This window comes from Rhinolophus ferrumequinum, chromosome 18 (genome assembly GCF_004115265.2).
Source record: "Rhinolophus ferrumequinum isolate MPI-CBG mRhiFer1 chromosome 18, mRhiFer1_v1.p, whole genome shotgun sequence".
In the NCBI taxonomy this organism is placed as follows: Eukaryota; Metazoa; Chordata; class Mammalia; order Chiroptera; family Rhinolophidae; genus Rhinolophus; species Rhinolophus ferrumequinum.
In genome coordinates, this window is record NC_046301.1 from 4,978,493 (window position 1) to 5,005,026 (window position 26,534).

The 26,534-nt window shown below is 37.8% G+C and overlaps 1 protein-coding gene across 7 annotated transcripts in view; it reads left to right on the forward strand.

The window, feature by feature from the left end:
• Nucleotides 1-26,534, forward strand: part of BLTP1 (bridge-like lipid transfer protein family member 1) — a 161,636-nt gene that overhangs the window by 75,680 nt on the left and 59,422 nt on the right. For 6 of the 7 annotated variants that reach the window (XM_033133318.1, XM_033133322.1, XM_033133321.1 and 3 more), the window contains exons 33-50: nucleotides 371-517; nucleotides 901-1,028; nucleotides 1,345-1,544; nucleotides 3,768-3,965; nucleotides 4,624-4,835; nucleotides 7,303-7,454; nucleotides 7,916-8,066; nucleotides 8,236-8,388; nucleotides 10,015-10,255; nucleotides 11,354-11,496; nucleotides 13,760-13,979; nucleotides 14,424-14,582; nucleotides 16,102-16,277; nucleotides 17,079-17,254; nucleotides 21,120-21,823; nucleotides 22,261-22,506; nucleotides 22,757-22,850; nucleotides 24,801-24,851. In XM_033133318.1, the coding sequence (XP_032989209.1) occupies nucleotides 371-517; nucleotides 901-1,028; nucleotides 1,345-1,544; nucleotides 3,768-3,965; nucleotides 4,624-4,835; nucleotides 7,303-7,454; nucleotides 7,916-8,066; nucleotides 8,236-8,388; nucleotides 10,015-10,255; nucleotides 11,354-11,496; nucleotides 13,760-13,979; nucleotides 14,424-14,582; nucleotides 16,102-16,277; nucleotides 17,079-17,254; nucleotides 21,120-21,823; nucleotides 22,261-22,506; nucleotides 22,757-22,850; nucleotides 24,801-24,851 (3,551 nt within the window). The remainder of the gene's footprint in view (nucleotides 1-370; nucleotides 518-900; nucleotides 1,029-1,344; nucleotides 1,545-3,767; nucleotides 3,966-4,623; nucleotides 4,836-7,302; nucleotides 7,455-7,915; nucleotides 8,067-8,235; nucleotides 8,389-10,014; nucleotides 10,256-11,353; nucleotides 11,497-13,759; nucleotides 13,980-14,423; nucleotides 14,583-16,101; nucleotides 16,278-17,078; nucleotides 17,255-21,119; nucleotides 21,824-22,260; nucleotides 22,507-22,756; nucleotides 22,851-24,800; nucleotides 24,852-26,534) is intronic. The other variant, XM_033133320.1, reaches the window with a different exon arrangement.

Sequence of the window (26,534 nt, forward strand, 5' to 3'; positions counted from 1 at the left end):
TCAAAATATATTGGTAATTAGGGTAGAAGAATATAAATCAAAAGAAATTTGAAAAATTTCCTGGCCAACAAGGAGCCAATTATGAGAAACCAAATCTGCCCTCAAGTAAATAGAATCTACTGATCCTAAAAAAGTACCTATTATTGTTATTTCTGTCTGTTTCCCTGTAGGCCGATTTCATTTTCTTGTGGATCACTTCTCTCACCCCTATTTGCTAAGGTTTGGACTTTGAGACGGGGGGTCTAAACCAGACGGCAGCTGGTACATAGTTGGGCATGAAAGAACACAATGGATGAGCAAGTTGCTGTTGTGGAGGATTGGAAATCATGAAATGTCTGCGAAATAATAATTCCACTCTCACTTTTTTTAGTTGTCTTCCAAACAAGATGTTAGAGCAACCAAAACTGAGCACCCTCCTCTGGGAACGACTAACCAAGGACAAGCACAGACAAATCTTATAACGAAGCAAGATAATGTAACAATTAAAGGTCTTCAGGCTAATGTTAGCATACCCAAGGTAAAAATTAATAGTTTTGAAAATTTTCCTGAAAGAGGACAGCACTTTGGTAGTTTTATCCTTTGTATTCACCAAACTGAATGGTAGTGGAATAGATTGTAATATCAAAAGTATATATTTTATTCCCTGATTATCTGATATAGGAATGTAATGTAAGTTTACTTAGGCAGAATATTGGGTAAGATATACTAAAATATTCCACATCCATCCAGTAAGAATTTAATTGTGATTATTTTATGAGTTTATATTTATAAACTTCATCTTCATCACTCTCAGACACATTGATATGCTATTCCTAACAATAATTTTTTCATTTTTCTGTATATCTTACGTTTGAAATTTTCACCTTTCAACTTTATCATTTATGACATTTTGTGTGTTAGGTGAACTTATGTTTGTTGCAAGCCTCAGTGGAAGAATCTCCAAGTACAGCTCCTAGCAGAAGTGTGAGTCACGTGTCCCTAGTTGCATTGTGTTTTGACAGAATCGCTACACAAGTTCGTATGAACAGGTAAGAAAGATTTCATTAATTCGAGCTGCGATTATCTTCCTGGATGTAAAAGCAAGCCTCCGTCATCATCTTAATACATTTTCAAAAATTCTAAGCTGGTATTGGAATTTCTAATCTCACTTAGTAGGTTTTTAGAAGTGTGTTGCGTTTTTATTCATACTATTTTTCGGTGAACACTGAAGAATTTGTTATTAATATTGGTTTGTTTAAAGCAGTGGAATTTAAAAAAAATAAAAAAACACTTATTAGTTAAATGTGTTTCCGGAACTGTGTTATTTAAATGTTAACCATCACACTGTTTTTCTTTTCCATCAAGAGGTGTGGTTGAAGAGTCTTCAAATAATGCCGAGCCCAGCAGAACATCCCATTTTGATAGGTACGTCCACGCCACTAAAATGCAGCCTCAGTCATCTGGATCTCTCAGATCGAATGCGGGAGCAGAGAAAGGCAAAGAAATTGCTGCCAAGTTAAACATTCATCGTGTTCATGGGCAACTCAGGGGTCTAGATACAACAGGTAGGATTCTACAAATATTTTTTCTTTGACGTGTATAAATACAAGAGGATTTTGCAAGAGGGAACATTATTTTTTTCTCTGAATGTTGCTGTCACTTGAGTATTTCATAGGAAAGGTATTTTTGCACATATTGAACACATGGTATTAAACTATTTATTATTCACATTCCATACAGAATGGAAGGGAAACTTTGGTAGGAATGTAAGTGGTATGGCCCCAAATTAGGAACCCATCTGTCTGCTTACTTGTTGTAGAACAGGGAGAGTGTGATCTTTATAGACTTTCTCCCTTTATTAAACATTATGTTGGCACAACTTGATTGAAAATAATTAATCGTCATACCAAAAGTAGATAGTTAAGTCTGCAAAATACAGCAGCCATAAAAGTGATAGACAGGGATGTGCCTCTTAAAGAGAAAACTAGAGATGTCACCCACCATTTCAATATTTTTGACTCAACTCAGTGCATATGCTCATGAGGAGGCTTAAATGATCTTAGATTGTCAAAGATTCAATCCGGGAAAAAAACTGAGGTTTATTAGTCTTATTTGAGATGACTGCTACGCTAAAAATCTCCATATGGGACAAGTGACCAGTCCTGAATGAACAAATGATTTCCTTGAATTTGCCCCTTGCATTCTGTAGGCTCTGAAGGTTCCATGATTCCTGCCTGTGCTCTGGGCCCATATAAGGCTGTGGCTTTCTCAAAGCTTATTTCACTGTCCTTGTGTTTGAGGTCAAAACATTTGACTGGAGGATTCCGCAGGAAGAGATCGTTTGTGACTCCCTGAGCTCTGTGGTCCTAATGCGGGTACACCTTACAGTGGCCTGAGTTACAGAAAGACTTGCTGAGCTCAGCTCTGTAGTTTGCACTGGTAACCCCTTGGGTGTTATACAGACCACAGGCAATAACTACATATGATTTTGAAAGGCACATACATAGTCCAGAAAAAACTCATCAAAGACAAAACTCCCGAAGAAATTCCAAGGTGGCCATTGCATAACAATATAAGAGGAAAAAAAGGGAATTAATGTCTTTGCTTATATGTATATACAGTATCTGTGAATAGATACTCAGTAATCTCATGACATTTGTTACCTGTAGGAAGGGGAAGGAGACACCTAGGTATGGTGTCGGGGCTCGCATTGTGTACCCTTTCATAGTTTTTGGAACTTTGATCCATGTGAGTGTATTACTTCGTCAAAATATTTAAATAAAATACAGCTTAAATCCTCCTGTTATACCATGCATCAGAATAAGTTAATGAAATTAAAGAGAAATATAAAAAAATTATTATAAATAATGAGAAAACTACAGAAAATGTAGGTTAATTTTTACTTTCTGATGAGGAAAGATGCTAATCATAAATGTATAGTATTTTATTTTCATAATGGAATATTATGTAGCTGTTACAATAATATCTTGGAAGAATTTTTAATGACCTGAGGAAATTACCATGGCTTAGCTTACTGTTGCATGAAAATTGGGAGCTAATGCTGGGTTTGTAAAATGATCTCTAAAGAGCTAGGAGATAACTTATTTCAAATGCACTTATCTTTGGGTGGTAAATTTATATGTGTGTTTTCATCTTCTTGCTTTTCTGCATTTATTAGCTGTAATCAGAGAAAGACATTTTAAAAAGTAAGATAACATGAAAACCTCTGCCAGCTCTTTGGGATGTTAATTTCCATATTGCATATTGTAAGCAGTGGGATATGAAGACGTCTATGATAAATTGTAGTTACACAAAATATATTAGCATGAAGCAATCTTTTAGTAAAAGCTGTAATTTTTCTAGAATATAATGTTTTTCCCAAGGCTGGGTAATTAAAATAATTTTTTATTTTGTAACATGATGAGAAGGTATTTAAAAATCGCTTACTGTGAAACTGAATTATCAGGAGCATTTTAACTTTAGATTTTTAGAGTGCCCTGTAATCTTTCAGAAATGAATTCCTCCTGCCTCTGGGTAATTATTTGTTACTGTGGAATCTTTTTTCCTTCCTCTTCAACATGATTCTGGAACTTTTCAAGTGGTACTACATTACATAGCATTATTTTGGAAGTTGGTTGGTTCATTTGTTTATTTTCCTTTTTGACAGACTGCTAAGATAGCTTTTAAACATAACCACTGTGCGAAATGTTTACATTGTTTGGTGTTTTAAAAAATGTATACAAACCTCTGTCTGTAAGAATGGTGGTTTTGTTTTCTTTTGATCATAGATATTGGTACTTGTGCCATCACTGCTATTCCCTTTGAGAAGTCCAAAGTTTTGTTTACTCTTGAAGAGTTGGATGAGTTTACATTTGTGGATGAAACTGATCAGCAAGCTGTTCCAGATGTAACTCGAATAGGTCCCAGCCAAGAAAAATGGGGCTGGATAATGTTTGAATGTGGACTTGAAAATTTAACCATAAAAGGTAGGTATTTTTGTTTTTATAAATTCTGCTTCAGTAGGGGGCAGATTGGCCCCGCATGGCTGAGATGTTTTGAGCACTCATAACTTTGAGTAACCTGCATGGAATCGGCGTATCCGTGGAGAAAATGTGGTACCTGGGATTGTTTACCAGCGGTGGGTGCCCCATCCCATTCCCTCCATTGCTAGTTCCCTCCAGAACTAGCAGAGCGTCTAGACATGCAAAACCTCAGTGCCTGAACAAAACAATCTGTGATTCAGAACAGAGGCCCCAGCTTTTGAAAGCTTTCATCTTTTGGAACTGTTGTTTTGATTCGCAGAGCTTTGATGTGTAGGATGAAAATACTGTAAATCTGTTGTTCAGCAAGATAGGCCGACTTACAATTATACCTATTTTCTTTTACTTTATTGAGTAATGCATTAAAATGGGAAGGCTGGACTGTGGATAAGACTTTCAGGTTTAGTCATATATTATGGTAGTTGTATATGCCTACAATTCCTTACCTACAATCTAATCTTACATGTCCCTCTAATAGATAGGGGCAAAGTTTGGGTGAGAGAAAAAAGATAGTTATGTGTTTTTTTATTTGTATCTTTATGGGTATTGTGGAATACATCATAGAGATACCCACTGTTTTTAATAAATTCTTTCATTTTTATAGGAGGAAGACAGTCTGGTGCTGTTTTATATAATACTTTTGGAACGATTGGTAAAGCTAGTGTCACAGAAAGGGGTGGAGTGCTGACATCCAATAATTCCTCTGATTCTCCCACGGGCAGCGGCTATAACACTGATATCTCTGAGGATAATCTTCCTTGTGACCGAACAAGCCCTTCTTCAGATTTAAATGGAAATTCTGTTTCAGATGAACAGGTTGGTGGATTTCTAACAATCATGCTTTGGAAAAATAACATGGAAAATGACATACCCAATTCAGAATTAATTTCTGGAGTATATTTGCTTGTCTTCCATATTTTGGATTTTGCTTAAATGGTTGTCAAGGCATTTTGGTGATTCTACTTTTACTAGAATATAATTTCTGTGGGCACGGCATCCTAGACATATTTATAATCTGTCATAGTACCTAGCATAGCACTGGGTGCATGTTAGTCACTTAATATTTATTGAATTAATGAGTTCATAGAATTTCAAAAAAGCAGGCTTTGTTTTGTTGCTGGTAGAATTTCATGTTAAGTTCTAAGTATTTCTATCGGTATCTGCCCATTTCAATTAGAGTCCTGAAAAACACCTTATATGCATCTCATTTGTTATTTTTATTATGGAGAATTTCATAGTGATGAATACAGGCAGCAATAATGAAAATACTTAGAATTCTAGATTACAGAAGGGTTGTACCCCTAAGTGACTGGTGACCTTGGGCAAGTCATTTACCTTTTCCTAAGTTTCATCTGTAAGAGCAGTATTGTGATGACACTCTGTAGTTGACATTCTACAGTTGTGAAGATTGAAGGAGACACTACCTATGAAAGGCTTAACTCAGTGTCTCCCCATAGTAAGAGCTTGGGAAATGTTGGGCTTAAACACATACACACACACACACACACACACACACAACACAAACACACACACACACGCACACACCACACACACACACACACAACACACACACACACGTATACTTCTGGTCATTGGAAAATTAGACCAATTGAAGAAGAAAGAAGTCACCTTTTAATTCAGAAAAGTGTCATAGTTATCCAGTATTCTTTGGCATACTGCGAACCCCAGGTTTCTAGGAATTTCTTTTGAGATATTTATTTTGACTTGATGGGGAGTTTGAGAGTTTAATCAGTTTTCTTGTGAGGTCTTCGGAAGTGTTCGAGTGGTGGGTGGGGATTAGCAGTTTAATTAAGGAAATTAAATGTGTAGGAGCTGCTCTCTGGACAGAAGAGCTGGGAGGAGCCTGCCCATTCTTCCCCTCCCTTTCACCTACTAAAATCCCTGATGGAAACCCAGCTGTCTTCTTCAAGCTCTCTGATCCTGCTGTCCTTGCTGAAAGTCCCCCATTTTGTATCATTGCTTTCTTTGGGTTCTCTGCCTTTTCTTGGTCCATTTCCAGAGGCAGTGCCTTGTCCTTCTTAACTGTGGTGGTCTCCCCTGTGTCCTGTGCTTGGCTACTCTCGTCTTCCTGCTGTTTGTCCACTCCCTGACTTACTTCGTTCCTTGTCAAGTTCCATCATTTGCTGACACTGCTCCTTCCCCTCGGTTATGCCCTTAGCACCAACCCTTCACCTGAGCTCCAGGGCTGTGTCCAGTGGCCTTTCCGATGCCTCATTGACACGTGCATTGGCACCAAGAAGTCAGTCAACCTAAAATCAAGCTGATTCTTCTTTGCTTCACATACTCTTACAGTTAGTTGCTTATTGTCTACAAGTCCCCTTCCTTTTTTTAAAATTTCAACTTCCTCAGGACTGTCTTCTGTGTCTTTGCATACTCAGTGCCTGGCTCGCAGCCCTTGTCTGAAACCCGCAGGCCAGATGTATTTGAGAATTCAGATTTCCTTCTTTTAAAAGAAAGGTTACATGGTGTACTGTGTGTTACGTAAACTCCCAGGGGCATCGGAGGCAGCACTCATCTTGAACTATTTAACTTTCTGCAGCACAACTGTAAGCAAAGCACCAGGTGGGATAAATAGCTCCTCATCAGTTCAAATCAGATTTTGATGCCACATGTAGAGAAAGAGATTTAGATTTTCAGAACGTGGATTTTAGAATTGCAGATAAGGGAGGTGGACTTATATTTAGTGCTGACTTTGCTTGGGGCTGTAGTTCACACTGTTTGTAACACCTAGGATTAGCAGCTATTTTGTGTGTATTCTTCAGTCCTTAATCACCCACAAGAAAGTGCCAATCTTTTCGTTGTCGTGACCATGAGATCTAAAGGTGAACTAGAGACCTGAAGTAGATGTAACAGGCAGTGGGCCTTTTTGTTTCTTTGATATTATGCATCTTATCCCGCTGCATTCTGGAGTGGTGATTATAATAATTAATAATAATTAATAAAACTATTATTCCTACTTTTCAATACAGATTTAGATTTCTAGCATATGAGGTAACTAAGAATTTTTTGTACAGTGTTATTTGAATGTGGGCTACTTATTATGGCACTTTAGTTGGCAGTTTGAAATATTCTGTTAAAATGGAAAGGGAACCAGATGGCAATGGGAAACAGAAGCCCTTCATGCCTCATTCGTTCCCCCACTGCATAGCTGTGAGACCTCTGGCAAGTGACAAAACATCTCCCTCTCACTTTCTTCATCTGGAAAAAAAAATCACACTTAACATCCGTAAACAGAAAGTTGTTGGTGTTCTCTTTTATGTAGGATGAAGGAGTCGAATCTGATGATTTGAAAAAAGATCTGCCCCTCCTGCCTCCGCCCCCAGATTCCTGCAGTATGAAGCTTACTATCCAGGAGATCTGGTTTAGCTTCGCGGCGCCCACCAATGTGCGCTCGCCTACACATGCGTTTTCCAGGTAAAAGGCTGTATTACAAGCCCAATACTGTCTCTTGGTGTTTCTTTATGTTAGATAGCGTCCAGTTCTGTTTCATATATTTATGTGTTTTTTTTTAATTATTTTTCTGGTATCTCCAGTGTTAGGGTTGCCACCTTTTCCCCATCTCTGCTCCTCCATACTTTCTGTAGATGTTATTCTCAGCTTGTTTGACCCTTTTTCTTTTTTCTAGGGCTTTAGTTTTATATCACGTATTACCCTGCCATAAGCTTTTTATTCTTTTCACCTCCAATAGGCTTTTATATATTTTTTCTTTTCTATTATCTATTCTTTGCATATCCTAGGTACAGCTTCATAATTTGTCTGGTGGTCAAAAGGAAACCACCAGAAATAAAATAGCCACTAAGTACAGTAGATAGGGAGGATTGTTTGAAGTACAAATCTTGACACTTGTTTTTATAATTAAAAACAAATTTTTAAAGGCAGCTGAACCTTTTAAGCACCGCGACTCCAGCTGTTGGTGCATGGCTGGTCCCCATTGATCAACTCAAGTCGTCCTTGAACAAACTGGACACTGAGGGAACGCTGAGAATCTGTGCCGTCATGGGATGCATAATGACAGAGGCGCTGGAGGTGAGTCTTCCAATAATGCGAGGGATTACACATAGTTTATTATTGAAAGCAAGCCTTATCATTCACCATTGTTGGAAAACAGACCTGCAAGTTCTTAATTACTGTATATCTTTGATTTGTACTATTTTTGAGACACCATTCTAAACCTGTGATTTTTGTTTTGTTTCAGAACAAAAGTGTACATTTCCCCCTAAGAAGTAAGTACAACAGACTCACAAAACTTGCCCGCTTTCTCCAAGAAAACCCTTCATGTCTACTGTGCAATATACTCCACCACTACCTGCACCAGGCGAATTACTCCGTCATTGATGACGCCACGATGGTGAGTTATTGGAGCCATTTGTCAGCTCTAAAGAAGCCATTGACCCACGGGGTGTGAGATGCATGTGGGAACTCCAGAGGACAAATACGGATAGAAATACAGGCTTCTAGACAACAGCGGGCTGATTACTGACCTGGGAGTTGATAGATAAAAGGTGCTAGAAGCTGTGGATATGTATGAGGCGTCGAGGGGTGGTGTGTGGGAGAAAGTGGTCTGGGATGGATCCTGGAAGAATACCACTATGAAACGGGGTAGGAAGGGCAGATAGAGGCACACAGAGTGCTGAGGAGGGGAAAGAAGAGTAGGAAAACCGGGAAAGAATCTCTTGGAAGCCAAAGGGATAATGGGTTTCAAGCAAGAGAGTAATCACCAGGGTCAGATTTCACAGAAATGGTTAATGATTGAGGGGAAGAATATATAATTGTACAAAATGAATACAATACACCTTTGCCCCTGGAAAAGCATTCTAGAAGGTTAGGGGTTTAGAGCCTGAGGATCTCCTTTCTGCTCTCCAAGCTTCTGGTCAGTGGAGAATACACAAGAATTTTAGGGATCCCAAATTAGGGGTCAGTGTATCCATACTACCAATGGCCAATCAAGCTCCTGATAACCTACCATGAAAGACTCTCTAGGAAATGATGGATTTGTAAAAGGTACTTGACCTGAGGCTGGTGTTGTGCTCTCACTCCTACCCTGAGACTTGAGGACTCAGAGGTCCACAGTGTAAGGCTCACCTGCCCGTCTAGCCACAGGCAGAGAAAGCAGAACAGAGAGAATGACAGGCTCTTCCGGTGGGAGGGCACCCTGCCCTGATAGGCGTGTGCTTTCCATGTAAGAGGAAGAATCACAGGATGAACCTCCTTACTTGAGTCTGGGAGTGAAAGGGCAGGCTAAGGGACCCGATGTTTCTCAGAGAGTAAATGAGGTCCTTCCTGCCGTCTAGTAAATAACTCTCTTCAACCAAAGCCATTTCTCCTAACGCAAGGAATTGTGGGAAAGGGGATGGAGAGAAGTCAGATATTTTCTTCTCGGGCTAAGGCTCCGACAGGAAAAACAGCCAAATTTTCTCCTAGAACCATCACCATGTGGAACAAAGTGTGTTCTAAATTATGTAATTGTTACTTGATAATTGATAATACATTTAATTTTCAAAGCAGTTACAAATCCATCTATGTCCAGCATTTAACTATAATATTGTATTTTTTTAATGTTAAAAATAGTGTGGTTGCCTAATCTTTGAAGGGAGTAATTTCATTCCTTCTTTGCTTAATGAATATTCCAGGTCATTCAAAATACATTTGCATCTTCAGTTGGGCATAAAAGGTAAAGTGGATTGAATGTTTCTTAAGAAGAATCCCAGTTTTGTACCCTACACTTAGTCTGTTACTCACCTGGAGCTGCTGTGTTGTTGGTGACAGAAAGATGCAACCTTGTGTTTAGAATGAGTTCTGCAGTCAGCTTGAGATACTGACTCTGCATAACGTTGGACAAATGACTTAACATATAAATTCTAGTTTTTTCATTTCTAAATGGGTTATGAGATTTAAATGAAGAAATGTATGCAAAACACTTAAGTGGCAACTGTTACACAGTAAGGTTAGTCTAACCACATCGCTGTTGTTGCAGAGTGACGGACTTCCTGCTTTGGTAACCTTAAAGAAAGGTTTAGTTGCACTGGCAAGGCAATGGATGAAGTTCATTGTGGTGACACCGGCCTTTAAAGGAGTGAGCTTACATCGACCAGCTCAGCCCCTGAAACCCCAAGCAGCTGTGGAGCACGAACACGAGGACGCACTTGGGCTGGACAACGGGGCTGGTCTTCAAAGTGACACCAGCGCTGAGGGGGCAGAATTTGAATTTGACGCAGGTAATTTTGTAAAGATTTTAGCTAGTGATCATGGACTTGGTAACCTAGTGCATGTGATAATTTTAATAATTTGGGTCCCAAATTTGAAATTTGACTTTGTCATGGCTCAGCTCTGTAAGTATGATTTGCATTAGTCCAAATAAATGATAATAATGTTGGAGTCTTGATACTGACTTGATTTTTAAGTTTAATTTATGAAATACAGTAGACTTCTCCTAATCTATCTAGGACAAACAACAGACACCTTTGTAGAAGTAGAATGGAGTGAAAGACATTAACCTCCTTGTAAACTTTACGTTGGTCTTCTTATCACCGCCCCCTGTGCCACAGTTTTAAGGCAATATTTAAATTTGACCTGGTGCTTGTTTGACTGAATTTGTGTAATGTTTGGGGGCCTGCACTCAGCCTCTAATTCTGTCAGCCTAATGGCTGTGCCACATCACAGGCCATAGATATGCATTTCAGAAATATAAATCCATACTTCATGCCTTTGCAAGGGGTAATTTTTATTATCATGAAATGTAATAGTCACTGCAATTCATCTTATGATAGGTTGAAAAAAATATTAAAAGTACCATGAGAAAGGACAGTAGTGTTAAAATTAGAGCTTTCAGAACGTTAATGTATAATACTTCAGTTTTTTTTCAAGAACTTTTAAAATTATATTTACTAAATGAATGTGTTATGAGAAATAGGCTGGATTTTGTTTCCTATTTATTTGCAAAAATTTCAAATCTACACAAAAGTTGAAAGAACAGTGTAGTAAATATCCCTTCTAATTGATTGTCTGCAAATGTCTGTTAACCTGTGAAAATTCTGTGCTTTTTGAGCTCACCTGAAGTGGTTTTTGATCTCCATACCATTTGAGTGGCATATGTGAGATTCAGTAAAAGGTGTTTCTTTCTTGAAACTGAATGAGAAGATTGTAGCTGGGAGAGTAAAATAAAGGAAAGTATGACTATTAAAGCAGATTCCACAATGTACTTGTCAAGGGATATATAAGGTTGAGAGTAGTTATACCGCTAGGAACATTGGAGGTGATGTTTCAAGAAAATGTCTGATAATCTGCAGCCCACTTACTCTTTTGAACTGTTTCAGCTACTGTCAGTGAACACACAATGCTGCTGGAAGGAATAGCAAACCGGCCTCCCCCTGGTGGCTCTGGACCTGTCACTGGAGCTGAGATAATGAGGAAACTTTCTAAGACTCACACCCATAGTGACTCTGCATTAAAAATAAAGGTACATTATTGCTGTTTTTGGTTAGTGTTATCTAGACTTGCAGAGAATACCTAAACTTTTGCTGTCTCAAGTTTAAGTATTAGGTATTCACCCTAAATATTTAAATCTAGTAAAAATAGTTTTTATGTTGAAATTAACAAGATTAGTAACTTCATTGTACACATTTCTTTGAAACTTGCATCATCATATTAATCAGTAGTTAATATGAATAGGACTCCTTTAACTACCAAGTCTTGGGGCTCTTTTCAATTTATTGAATCTTGCCTTCAATAAAATACAATGAGAATGTTGTACATGATCAGTGTACGGCTTGAGTTAGACTACTTTATGATTTTAATTGCATTGTTTTATTTTAAGAGATTAACCCGTGCTTGATAAGGTGCATGTAGAGCAAAGTGGCTAACTCCCCCCGAGAGCCCTGCTTTCGCTCCAGCCTCTGCCTCTCAGTTGCTTTGCGAACCGTGTGAGTTTCCTCATCTGTGAGATGGGGATACACTAGGAACATTCTTGGGTTATTTTTCTCTTGGTAGCTTGCTTTTCTGAGCACTGAAAACAGCTCAGAAAAAGTTAATATTTTAACTTTCTTTGAAAGTCTGGGTCTTGACTTACATCCAGCATCCATAATGTAAATGACTGATAATTTTGACTACATTAAAATATTAAATTTCTACACAGAAAAAATAGTTTATTGTAAACAGACATTAGATAAAGGGCTAATTTCCAAATACATAAAAAACTTCTTCCTGATCACTAAGAAAAAGGGCACCACCAAATAGAAAAGTGGTTCAAGTCAGTTCACAGAGACATACCCATGCACATGTGAAAATATAGTTTATTATAATTAAAGAAATGTAAATTAAAATGAGATTTCCATTTTAACCTATCAGATTAAAAAAACTGAAACATTTGGTAGTGTATGTTGTTGGTGAAAAAGTGAAGACGGACATTCTCATACGGTACTGGTGGGAGTGTAAATTGGCACAACCTCTTTGAAGAACAATTTGGCAGTTTGTACCAAAATTAAAATGTAGTACCCTTTCACCCAGTATGTCCATGTCCAAGAGCTCATTCTAAACAAATGGTCAAAGACACATGTCCAAGACACATTTATAATAGGAAAATAATGAAAACACTGTAAATGACTAACCCTTTGAGGACTAAGAGTGTATCCTGATACACATGCATCCTACAGAGACTTTGAAAAGATGGAGCAAATCTGTAAGGGTTAAGGCGTGATCAGCAAAGTGCATTGCTTAAAGTAAAACCAAAGTGTGGGACAATATGTATTTGTGTGTTAAGAAAAGGATAGTATGTGTACGTGCTTATATCGTCATAACCATTTATGGAAGACTAGGTAAGAACCAGTTAAGAGCACCTCTGCGGGAAGAGTCTACTTGTAGACTGGAACTCGGGGGATACTTACTTTTCATTGAATAATCTTTTGTGCTTTTGAAGTTTTAATTCTGTATAAGTACAGCTCTTTTAATTAAAACATTCGCTGATAGTTTGATAATACACTTTTAAATGTTTGGACTATTAGGCTTATTCTGTCTCTCTGGTATAGAAGGCCTGGACACTTACAATTTTTAACTCCTTAATCTGTTTCAGATTTTTTTCCTGGGTGATGGTTTTTCCAAACCTTCTGATCATACTAGGGGTTTTGTGGTTAATATGATTCCCTTTCGTACATTTTTTTGAATGTTCCTTTGCTTAGAGATTACAGAAGTCCTCCAAAGAATTGAAAATACAACTGCTTTGTTTCAACTCTCTGCTTCTCAGGGTCTTTCTGTCTGTATAGTCATTTTTTTGTACTATGTTTTAAACTGATCTGAAATTCTGCTCTTAGACATGACAGAACAAGTAGAGATTAGACAATTCTGTAGCTTTGGACTTTTCTGTTTTTCCTCACAATTGCTGGAAATTCATTTTGGCCTATTAGAGCTTTACAGAGAATCCAGTCTTAACACAGAAGTTTATGATCAGGATACGAAGAAGGGCCGTAGTAAGAATTTCTGGATAAAAGTCTTGCCACCAGGTTGCACAGAGAGCTAATAATCCATTGTTAAAATCAGTGAATGATAATCCAGGCTGTCCTTCGGGCTGTATTTGGAGTTATAAAACCTGTGAGGTTCCCCACGGTCTTGGGAGACACGGTCTGTTTGGCGTCAGTGTGAGCGGTAACAAGTGGGAATACAAGGCTAATAGCCTGTGTGGTGACGGCAGTCATGTTTACACATAAGGAAGAGCTGCGTTCCCTCTGCAGGGCATCCATCCCTACCATTCTCTGAGCTACACCAGTGGAGACACCGCCACGGACTCCCCCGTGCACACGGGCCGTGCTGGGATGCCAGTGAAGGAGAGTCCCAGGAAGGAGAGCCTGCTCAGCTACCTGACCGGAAGCTTCCCGAGCTTGCACAACCTCCTGGAAGGGACTCCTCAAAGAAGCAGCACAGCGGTGAAAAGCAGCTCCCTGACGCGAACAGGTACAGCCTCCCTTTTGACAATCACAGGGTCACTTCCATGGGACAAGTACAAAAACAAAACCGACTTACAGTTATTTATTAATAGATGTATACTTTGAATGCATCACTAACCTTCCCTTATCTCTGAGAAGGTAGTTTGGAAACTTCTGTTTGTAACTTGGTGTGTCTTCATGTCCTTGGTTTGCATTTTCAATTGCAGCATTTGACATTGCTGTGAAATGAGGTGTGGTGCGGGGTGCTGTCTAGATCCGCCAACAAGGTATTCCCCCAGTATAATAATAAGTTATTTATTAATGCCTTAATATCCAAATCTCGATGTCATACAGTAAATTTGAAAACATCTGCAAAGACAAATATTTTAACACGACTTCTCAAAAAAATTACATAAATCACATTGTCTGCTCCTTAGTACATAAGTAATACTAAGGAATATTTTATTTTCAGGAAACACAATGACCACTGATATGTTGTCGGAACACCCCTTGCTATCTGAGCCGTCATCTGTGAGCTTCTACAACTGGATGTCCAATGCTGTGGGTAACCGAGGCAGTGTGGTACAGGAATCTCCTGTGGCAAAGTCCGGACACAATAGCCTTCCCACAGGTATTGACTTGTCACATTATTTTGCCTAACTGTCTATGGGGCACCTCTGAAGTTACAGCAAAATCCTATTTTTGAGAGAAGGGTTAAAAAATATCTCAAACGTTTAAGTACTGTTTAGTTGAAATTGGCCCATTTATGAAACGTCTTTGAGAATACGACCATTGAGGGAGGCAGAAGCAGTCACTCATTGAGCTTGTGGAAAGGTGAACATGTCAAACGTGATATTGTCCGTAATTTAAAGACTTAAAACTTCCAGTTAATGTGGCTGGTTTAATTTTCAAAACACCAGAAAAAGGAAAATAAAAATGCAGAGTATAATCACATCAATTACCTACAACACAGAAAATATTTTCAGTTTATCCAGATTCCTCTGAGACACAGTAACTAGCTTATACTCTTTGTGGTTACTTAAATATTTAATTAAATATGAGGGATAACTAGAGGAATAAAGTTAGATTCTTACCCTCTAGGAGGGAAACCAATGAGAGCATTTATTAATTTTAAAAGACTGTGTAAGCAGCAGGAGACTGACAGGGTATTCACAAAGAAGCATCGGTGACTATCTCTGAAAATTTAGGTGAAGCCTCCCTGCCTTTTCTATTGTTTCGAATTTTCCCAAATTTACATGTACGTATTTTTCGTAAAAAATATTTTTTTAAAAAAGAACATGTGAAGTAGCCTTTGATTCTAGTTACTGAAGTCAGCTAAAATTAATCTGTGTAATAGCAGTTTGGATCGCTAGGAAGTTCTGTTCAGACAGAAAAGACGAAATTATGCAAAGTGGGTAACGTGTCACTAGTTATCAGTGGGACTGGTTTCTCTTGCTGGTGTGTGGCGCTGGCATCTGGACCGGCCCCTAATTCTAACTGCGTGTGAGTCCTTAGCACTGGCCCTTGGCTGAAGGAAATGGAAGGAGGGTGCTTTCCCAGCTGTCAGCACTGTCCTGGTCCCAGATTCACTGTCACACAGTGTAAATTTCACTGTCCTGGTCCCAGATTCACTGTCACACAGTGTCACACATTGTAAAAACAAGAAGGGATATTTCCTGTCTATCACGGGTCCTTTGCCTGGGGAGTTAAAGGATAGAGGCAGTAAGAGGAAAGAAACAGTGCCATTCAATTTTGTTTCTCCCGGGAGGAAGTTTGCCTGTGTGGTTCTGGGTCACCTATGGCTTCAGCTCCTACAGCTGCCTTTGTAGCCCTGCGGCTGTCATCTGTCACTGTTCCTCAGGGAAAGCTGATGGGGTAGCAAGTGCTTTTCCAGCCATGAAATCTTATATTTTTGATTGACTGACTTCATGTGTGACAATGACTGGTATTTTCTGAAAATTCGTTTAACTTCGCTTTTCATTAATAAATTATGTCTGTAAAGTAACCTAACAGTGCTATTTTTTTTCTTTACCATTGAAACAGTCTGGTAATACTGCTACATACAGACTTCATAAGTTTGCTTTGCTGTGCCCTTATATTTTTTATTTCCCGATAGTATTGATTTCATTCTTGAACATTTACCCTGTTAGGTGTCGCACCCAATCTTCCTACAATACCCTCGGCATCAGATTTCAACACCGTCTTATCTAGTGACCAGAATACTTTGGATGGGACACACTCGCAGCATAGCACGAGTCAGGATGATGTGGCGGGTGTAGAAGAAGCCAACCAGGGCTTTCCAGCTGTTCAGCTGGCTGATGCACAGGTGAGCCAGTCTGTGTGTCCCTGAATGTGGTGACCCTCACCTGGCAGTGCATGGCAGCAGGGCATCTTGGGATGTACACCCTGGAGTTGCAGTGAAAGCCTTTTTCTGTGTCGTCTGCCTAAAGCCTTCGTGCAAAATGGAGGAGCCTTTCCAAAAGGACATGGGTTCATTTTCAGTGCAAATTAAGCCTCTATAGCTATTCATTAAACAGAAGAGTGACATATAGTTATTTGCCTCATAAAGTCTGAGTTAGCTCTCAGTGACTACAAAATTCAGCTAACTTGAGATTTAATCAGAGTGATGTGTTTCCATAAGCAGGTAGGATACTTACAATGTGAAGAAAGTTCTCTGTCAGAAAATAAATGTCAAATGGCTATTAGGACTCAGTGATGCCATTTAAAAATAGGTCATATGAAATGTTTTTATATTAACACAGGACGTCGATAACCTATTTTGTGAACTTAATATACTGGCTTTTTATGGAAATGCCGGTATTCATGCCTTTTTTAAAAGCAAGAAGCAGAATGATTTAAACTAATTTATAGTTTTATTTTTCTTGTATTTTCACTTAGGCAGGGTCAAGGAATTTTTGTCCTTATGATTAATTTGAAGATGAAAAGCACATAATAGGTGCTCAAAAATATTAAGTTTTGTAAAATTAGAGCTATATTTATTATGCAAGACCTTTTATTTTTGTTTGTTTCGCAATACAGTCATATGTACTGAGGTAGGATAAGGAAAAAAGCCACGGTAAATGATGAATTGTAAGTTGAGCTAATACGAATGTGTTGTGTCTTGTAGGTGGTTTTCAAACCTCTCCTGAGTCACACAGGGATCCAGTCACAGGATGCGATGCCTCTGTGCTACCGAATGTACTTTGGAGAACACCTTTCGTTTTCCGGCACTTTGGACTGCCTCAGAGCTGACATCGTGGATTCAGACACCGCCAAGGAGAGAAAAGGCAAAAGAGCCAGAAGGTGCCTCGCGTTGTTGTTGTTTTTATGTTAAATTTTGTACAAAGGTTATAACACCTGTTTGCTTTTTAAGTTTGCTTTCTTCTAATGCTAATGAGAAAGCAATTTTAATATCTTAGTGAGAAGATCATTCCCATTTAACAAACATGATAACCACATCGGCAGGTTATGAAGCCTATTTCTGGGCCTGTTTCTGTACCAGGTTAGCATACACTTGAGGGCTGGCCAAAGTACATATGGTACAGGTGTGACATATGCACCTAGCATTTATTTACTGTTGCAGTCGTGGAATTTTTATGATCTGTGCAGTTGTATGCATCATACTTAGAATTTCCTCCCACCTCCTCTCTGAGCTGACTTGGGCAGATAGGAACCAAGTAGAAGCCACTAAGAGGAAAACCGTCAGAAACAGACACAGGTGCTAAATGTGGCATGTGCTTGTTAGGAACCGTCTCTTACTGTCATTCTTTATCATCATGGATGGTTCTTCACGGTCTTTACTGCCTGCCTAGGAAATAATGTACCTGCTAATAAGATCTGACTCATCTATGAAATTGGAGTTTTAGTTTGGGAGGAATAATAGAACATGGACAGACACAGGTGGCATTTATGCCAAGAGGTTTTTGTAACATTCTTGGTTTCATCCAGTTTGTGCTTTTGCAGGGTGGTAAATTAAAAGTAAAATGCACATGTATCCAACACATAGCCAAGTGAAATATATTTTTCATTGAAATATTCTATTTAAAATATTAAATTATTTAACACAATCACTTTTAAAAATTTCATGGCAATTATGTATTGAAAAATACAGCTTTCTTAAATTTTGTTTCAGGTCTAAATATCTGAGGATTTTCTAATGACATGGGAACATGGAAATTGCGTTGTCTTTTCTATTAAATATAAGACAGTCCTTGCTTTTCACAACTGTGTGGTACCATAACAATGACCATACAGGCTGAAACACTGCAAAGTGACCTTATTGATTATTAGGATTAGTGGGGACATTTATTACTTTTGTTTTGTGACCGTGAAAAATGTTTGTCAAAAAATTTAAAATTCTTTTCTGGATTATTATCATATATAGGGAAATGAAAAATATAGTAAAACTAGTATTTAGTACATTGTAATTTCAAACATTAGAAACATTGGGAAATAAAGTGTTTTATTTCTTTCTAAAAATCTCATCAAAGTGTAGTCTGTAGAGTCTTTGTCTTATCATGTAACTTACAATACAGAACGAGCATCTTTTCTGTGCCTTGGCACATGTCACATTTTGTTCTAAGTATTGATCAGCTTCCAACATTTTATCCTCTGCATTTTCAGTGTCATGAAGTATCTTTGCAAGTTCCTTTTACTATGAAGTGTTTTGTCAGCATCACTTCCTCTTGGATATTCATCCTTTTTTTTGTCATAACCAATTTCCTCTTTATGCCAACAAATATGCCTTCACTGAGTTCCTCCGGCTGCATATCTAATTTCTAGAACAGCAGAAGAGTCAACATTTCCATGATTAGCTATTTCTTCTATGACTCCATTTATGTTTAATTGAATTTCACTGCCAGTGTATCGTTTTTATGTTTTGTTGCTGCCTTTTCATCTGCTGTCCCGTTGCCTCTTTTGATTATCCATTTTTATAAATATCATGTGGGTTTATCACAAGGAGGCAACACAGCTACAGGCTTCACTGCCTGGGTGTGAAAAGAATGACAAATGTGCATTGGCCAATCAGAGACTTTGACAAGTGATGTGATTGGTCACTGATCGTGATGTCCACCTGTTATTACGCAGTGAGGTGTGGACTAGAAGAGCTAGCAGCAGGTTTGTGCTTTATGCAGCTTTTCACAGTAAATTTTAGTTAAAAATTTGAAACATGTTGTTGGGGGACTGGTGTTATAACTAAACCATGTATAACTGAAATCCATTCACCCTGGAATCATGAAATACTGACACCAAAACATACCTGCTGATATTCCCTGATTAGAGGTAAAAGCTCTGAGTTAAACTTTTATTTCTTTTGCAATAGCTGTCTTTCATATAAATATATATCTAAAATGTGTATGTATACACACATATATAGTTTATGTATTGTCATATATAATTAGATTATACATAATTATATTTTATATATGTATATGATTGTATATATGATTATATGTATCTGTATACACGTATGTATGATTATACGTGTGTATACTCATATACATCTGATTACATTTAAAGCATACTAGCCTATTAAATGACACGTAATACTGCCACAGACTAGTGCTTCATCTGACCACACTTGCCTGAGTGACTTTGAACTTGCTGCCTTGGGTCTAGCCAAACTTAATGTTCCTTTACATTTTTCTACTGTCACGCCAGCTCTGAGGGCTCTGCCTTCTTATCACTAGCGTGCTGTTCGCTTTAATTTCTCAGGTTTCCTGTAATTCCACCTTAAACTCTTATTTATTTGGAGACCTGTGTCACAGTACACGTTTCATTAATTTCAGTCTTGCCTGGGCTTTTTTTGTAGCACATTGTTCATTCTGCTAATTATCGTACATTACTACTGGGTTATACTTTCTTGTATAAACACATGTAACTCTCCTAGATGTTAAAGCCAGCATAGTTATTAAATCATTCAGTTCTGGCACGTAGTAAGTCCTCATAAATATTAGTTTCCTTATGTCTTTGCTGTCTCCAGCCAACATAGTTGAACATACTAGCGACTTAATATTTTTAGATTTGAATTTTGACTTTGACTCTGTCAGGCTGCTTTTGCCTTAAATGACCGCTTCATTATATATCCAGATTTTTCTCCCCCTTTTGCTTGAATCTCCTTTCTTTAAGACTTTCTGGCCTCCCTTTCATGTTTTTAATTCTTGTTTTTGAAGTTATGGATTATTTTAATCTGTTTCCAGTCTTCTTTTTCTTTTATCTGTTCTAATGTTCAAAATCTAGTTTTCTCTTCTCTGACCACAAGCTTACTGTGAACTTGTACTTTTTCATGAAGTATATTATACTACAAAGTGGATTTTTCTTATAAAATAAGGAATGCTAGAATTCTTTAAGGAATTATTGTTCTCTAGTTATACATTTTTTAAGTCCAGTTGAGACCGTTAAAGTAGCTTCTGGATTTTTTTTCCCGATAGAATAAAATCCCATGCTAAATGTGACCCATTCATATTGTACATGGAAGAAAAGGGAAACAAATATCCTTTATAATTCTGGTGCTTGAGATCCACTGTTATTGGTTGTTGGTTTATGGAAATCTGGGATTTGTGGCTCTTTAATCTTAAAATTGACTATAATATTCCTACATGAAAATTTTTAGATAAACAGGAGAATTTCCAAAAATAATTTTTATAAAGGTTCTAAGCTTTTTTGTGTGCGTGTCTCATTTTTGTTTCAGTTGTTTTCCTCACCATTTTCAACTTTGCAAAGTATGCTGGCAGGGTTTCATTTCAAATAGCAATCAAATTATATAAAATGTGATGAAATTGTATATATAAACCATCTATTTAACCAAGGGGGAGAGGATGGTTAAGGGAGGTATCCTAATTGACCTACAGTTGACTCTAAATTCTAATACCATCGGGGAGTACCACTGACGGCATGAAAAATTGTTTTATCACTTCACTGAAATCATTGACTTAAGTCTGGTTTTGACTAGTCAGTTATAGAGTAAGATCAAGAAGATAAACTTAAGGCCCAATTTCCAACTTATAGTGGAAAACTATATTCTACTTGATCTCTTGCTTAAAATTATTTAAATGTCTTATGTATATTGCCTCGGAGATTATTTTGCTAATAAATTAATAAATATTGTACGGTTCTAGAAAAACGGAAGTATAACCTTGTCGTTTCCCCCTTTTTCACACATTTTTAGGCAAGGCCATGTGCACCTTCCTCCACTTGAGTTCAAACCAGCATTGATGTTGGAGACCTTTAGCATAAGTGCTGTTGTAATGGAAAAGTCAGTATGCCAGCAGAACTCCACCAGCGCGCTTTCTTTTCATGATCTCAACAAGCGTTATTACAACACCTTCCATTGCAACTTTACCATTTCCTGCCAGTCAATAAGCCAGCACGTAGACATGGCTTTGGTCCGTCTTATTCATCAGTTCAGTACAATGATAGACGACATCAAAGCGACTCAGACTGACATTAAGCTGAGCAGATACACAGCTGGATCCGCTTCCCCAACACCTACCTTCAAAACCAGAAAGCACAGGGATTTTCGCTCATCTGACTTCAGCCGCAGTTCCAGAGGAAGTCTTAATGGTGGCAACAGAGTAAATAATGCCAAGAACAAACGGACCAACAATGAGAATAACAAAAAGGAATCTCGAAACAAAAACTCAGTCGGAAGATCTGAAAGAAGAACTTCCAAGGTGTCCAGGAAGGGCTCCAAAGACGTGGTGGATCACATGACTCTCCACATGGACGACTCGGACTCCATCACTGTGTCGGAACAGAGTGAGCCTTCCGCCGAGTGCTGGCAGAACATGTATAAACTGCTCAACTTCTATTCACTTATCTCTGACCCAACAGGAATATTGGAAAAATCCTCAGAAACTTTTGGACCAGCAGGTAATAGATATTTTTCTATTTGTAAAATTTCTGTTTTGAATTGCAATAATGCTAAGACAGACAGTAGGTTGTTCATCATGTTTTCTTCACGTTCTGAGTGGATAGTTGAAATGCAGAGAAACTGGCAGTCACGGCAGGAGAGAAAACAGTAATGGCAGTCCGACATTCTGCCCGCTGTTTCCCTTCCCTAACCCTGACCCTCACACACTGCTCTGACAGAATGCAGACAGGCCTGCTTTCAAATGTCTCACTCTACTATTTGCTTTCAATATGACCAAGGCCAAATGTTGAAACATTCACAAAATCATTTTGGTGGGGAAGAGGAGGAAGAGGGCCGGTCTGGAAAGTGAAGGAAAGAAAAGTAAGACTATGTTTGGGGTGTCCTTTCATTCCGCACGTTTCCTGTCTGACCCCAACATTTCCATTTCCTCCTGAAGGAGTTCGGAGCCCCACGGAGCCGACGTGCAAAGTGGTGTTTGAGAATGAACAGGACAATAACAGCATGACGAAGACGCAGAGAAAGCGCAGCCTGGTGACCGCGGAGCCTCAGCATGTCACCCTGATCGTGTTCGGGATCGGCATGGTGAACCGGACACACCTGGAGGCAGACATCGGCGGGCTGACGATGGAGTCGGAGCTCAAGCGGATCCACGGCAGCTTCACCCTGAAGGAGAAGATGAAAGGTACGGCCTCCGGCCAGCGCCGCAGTGCTGCTCTCCGACCGCGGCCAGCGGCCAGTGGCCAGCGGCGCGGCTCTGAAATGCCTGCTCGGCAGGTTTTCTTTAGCAAATGGCACTGCCCAGCAACACGGATCGGGAGTGCTCATGTTTCGTTTTTATAGATGCTTTTCCCTATTTGCTTTTTTTAATTTTCCACGTTTTCTGCACTAAATATTACTTCTGAGATTTATACTTATGCTTTCTCCCATTTAAGATGTTTTACATCAAAAGATGACTGAGACGTGTGCCACCGCTCACATTGGTGGGGTTAACATCGTGCTGCTTGAAGGGATTACACCAAATATACAGTAAGTGTGCTGATTTTTATTATTGTCTTAAAACTTGTTTGTTATAGTTGTATAGGAAACTTCAAATTCATGGGATAAATCCCATACCTGCTGAGTTTTGAGATATATATATATATATATAAAACACACACATATATATGAATATCTATATATATATGTATATATAAAATGTTTCCAGATACTGTGATACTCTCATTAAGAATATCACCAAATGAAATGTTTTCAGAAAAATGATTTTTTTCCTTTCTAAAACAGGTTTACTACTGCCCTCCCCTCAAAATTAACTGACACCCAGGATATTTTAAGATTGTGTAATAAGAAAGATGATTACAATGTGAATTTTAGTTAAACTTATAAGATGTAAAAGGTCACACTATTCAAATAATTAAGTAAAACAAAATTATAGTAAAAGAATGTAGATGATTGATTTTATATTAAGTAATCGTTACCCGTATTCATGCTGGGTTTCAAAACTTTCTCTTGCCATTTTTGCATTTAAACAATTTAACGATAAAGACTGAGACCCTTCGAATAGTATAGGTCAGCTTTTTTAAAAGTAGGCCAACTATGTCGCTTTTCTTTTGCTTCTCTGCTCTTACCTTTCCCCTGTAAGTTCTATTCCTGAATATGTTCAGAATTGCTCTGCTAATGATTAACTTTACGCATGATACTCAGATAACTAATCTATTATCAGTACATTAAACTACTGACTTTGTTCATACAACTCAGCATTATATACCTTCATTCCTGACTTCCTTTCAATGGGGCAATCTTATGTTGTAACTATAAAAAGTGTTTAAGTCACATTCTGAGAATTTGCTCTTAATATTGTAACTAATTAATGTTCTCCTGCTATTGTCCTAGAGAGCTACCTGTCATGCCAAATACTGACTAGAGGATGTGATTCAACATTATAAAAATTAAATATTAGTTATAGATTGACTAATTATAGCTCTATTCATAACACTTTAAACATGGATAATGTGACGGCTGTCTTGGGGAACATTTCCTGAAATGAATGTTTAGGTCTTTCTGGGGTAGTTTGGACTTGTAAGTATAGAACCAAAGAAAATATACTTTATTATAGCTGCCTAGATAGTCCAGTTTGCATTTCTTCCACAGTCTCTCAGTAGACTAGGAAATTCCAGTAGATGAGAGAGACAAAGTCTTTCCTGAAATTTCATTGTGGAGAAGTCGCTGTTACATAGTAAGTGTAATCTTACTCAGTGTCTCGTATGGGCCAGGAGCCTCACATCTGCGTAGATTATTTCATTTAATCCTCACCACAGTTCTGTGAACTTACAGAAAGAACAATACATTGAGATTCAGAAAGATCAAAGTTTTTACCTAAAACAGGCCTGGACCTCTTCTCCTTCCACCTAGCCATGATGTGTCTGTAGAAAGTCTTCACAGAACGCGGGTTCCCTGATTCCTTTGTTGAGTCTAAATTGCTAGTACCGTGCTCACCTTAACCTATTCAAAAAGTAAAACAAATTTCTTTAGATGTCTCATGTGTTTTACTTACTAAGTTTTCTTGGACCTCTTATCTCCAGTATCTATTACCTCTTAAGAGAAGGGCATAAGTAGTCTCTAAACTTTATTTATAAAACAGATTTTTAAGAGTATTAAATAGTTGATCATTGTTGGCCCTTAAAAAAAAAGCAAAGATCCCTTAACTTTTTTATTTGAAAAATAAAACTTATTCACTGCCAAATTCTAGTAATGTTAAATCTTTCTGGATTTATTCTTGGCTTTTCATTTCTGATTTCAACTAGAAGGAAACAGAACTAAAAAAATAATAATAATTGAAAAATTCTTTAAAGAAAATTTTAAAAAGGGGGAAATAAGAAAAGCTTTCCAGATAATCAGTCACATTGTAACTAATTTATGCATGAATGTTTATCTGCTTCCTTTTTGTTTTCCTGCTTTCTCTTGCATCTTCATCTGTAGACTGGAGGATTTTCCTACATCTCCTACAAGCACAGCCAAACAAGAATTTCTGTATGTCATATTATTCTTTTTCAATGGGCTTTGTGATTAACATAGAAATGAATAGTTCTAAAGTTAAATACTAAGATGATCTGCATGGCTGTGAATGTGTGTGCTTAGTTATTCTGTAGCTTTAATATAGACCGTTTTGTAGATTAAAGCTTCCTGGTATTCAAGGAAAGCACACAGGTAAGGGCTGCCTTTTTGGTAACTCATAGCTTGTTTTGTTGTTGAAAGATTATAACACTGTAGTTGTGTGTTGCTTGTGCTTTTTTGAGACATGTTGCTGTTAAAACATACGTTATCACAAATCCTTCTTAATGTTTGACGTGATAATAGAAGCTAAACAAGAGTTTTCACTAACTGCAAAAATAATTATTAAAACACTAGCATGAAAATATACACACATCTCAATCTTATAATTCTGTTTTTAAAATGCTCTGTTGACAGATTTTATGTATGGCTTTTACGATAGGTATTTTTATATTTTGAATGGCTTGATTTGATCCATGTATATCTGATAATTTGTGGTAGTGAACTATATACTGAGTGCTATGCTATATTTCAATATTCATCACTTGAGTCATCACCATGACAGATTAATATGTTACTTAGCAGTGGTTATTTCTTTGGACATTTTCTATAAAATTTGAATATGCTTAATAAAAATCTCAATCTGTATATTATGTTCCATGCTGGTAAGATTATTACTCATGAGAGATTTGTTTCATTGCATATTGATAACAGGCCACAGACAAAATATCAGTTACCAGCCCTTTGTTTTGATCTATATCACTTCACCAGCCAATTAAAACTAGAACAGAATAAATGTACTAATATTAAATTAGAGAATGGTTTTCTACTAGAAATCACTCTTTCATATTAGTGTCATCTTAATAGGTATTGAAAAAAATCTAATTCCACTTTAGTAGTCAAAGCAGATAGAAAAGATTTATTGTATCTTTCCTTTTTAGCACTGAGTTCTCTGGACATATTATTATAAAAGTAATCAATACTATCTGACTTTAGAGAGCATGCTTTCAAATGGCTAATGATGACATTTTCATCCACTCAACAATTATATATTGTTGAGTTACATATTATGGCCTGCGCACTGTGTTGGATTTCACTATTTGGAAATAATCAAGACCTATTATTCTGTTATTCTAACAGAAGTTCAATGTGATGGGTTGATTCTTTAGAGCTTTGAGGCTGTAAATAAATTCGGGGTGAATCCTCTGCAGCCTAAGTAGAGATAAAAGTGTAGGAACCGACACATAGTTAATATGAAATTTGCATGTTGCATGTTTTGCTAAATCTATTTATTTTCAAGAATCCTTTGCTCATTTGAGAGAGGACATTTATGTTGGAAGCCATCCTTTTACTCTCTGGTCTTCATGGGTTCAGTTCATTGACAGGACCCTTTTCATTGTGTGTCAAAGATGGCTTCCTCATGGCTTCCGCACATGTGACCTGTGGGATGCTTTCTGCGGCATCCCACAGTTGCAGTGTTGACAGTCATGCTTCTGCTGTACTTCTTTCTGCTCATTCATTTCACAAAATTCAGTGAGTGCCTGTCATGCTCGAGTGTTCTCTGGGCACTGGAAAGAGAACAAGCAATCAAGGAAGAGAGAATCTGCTCTATGTGTGTAAAGCTTACCGATTTTAATGGTATCTCATTATTAATTCTATCAT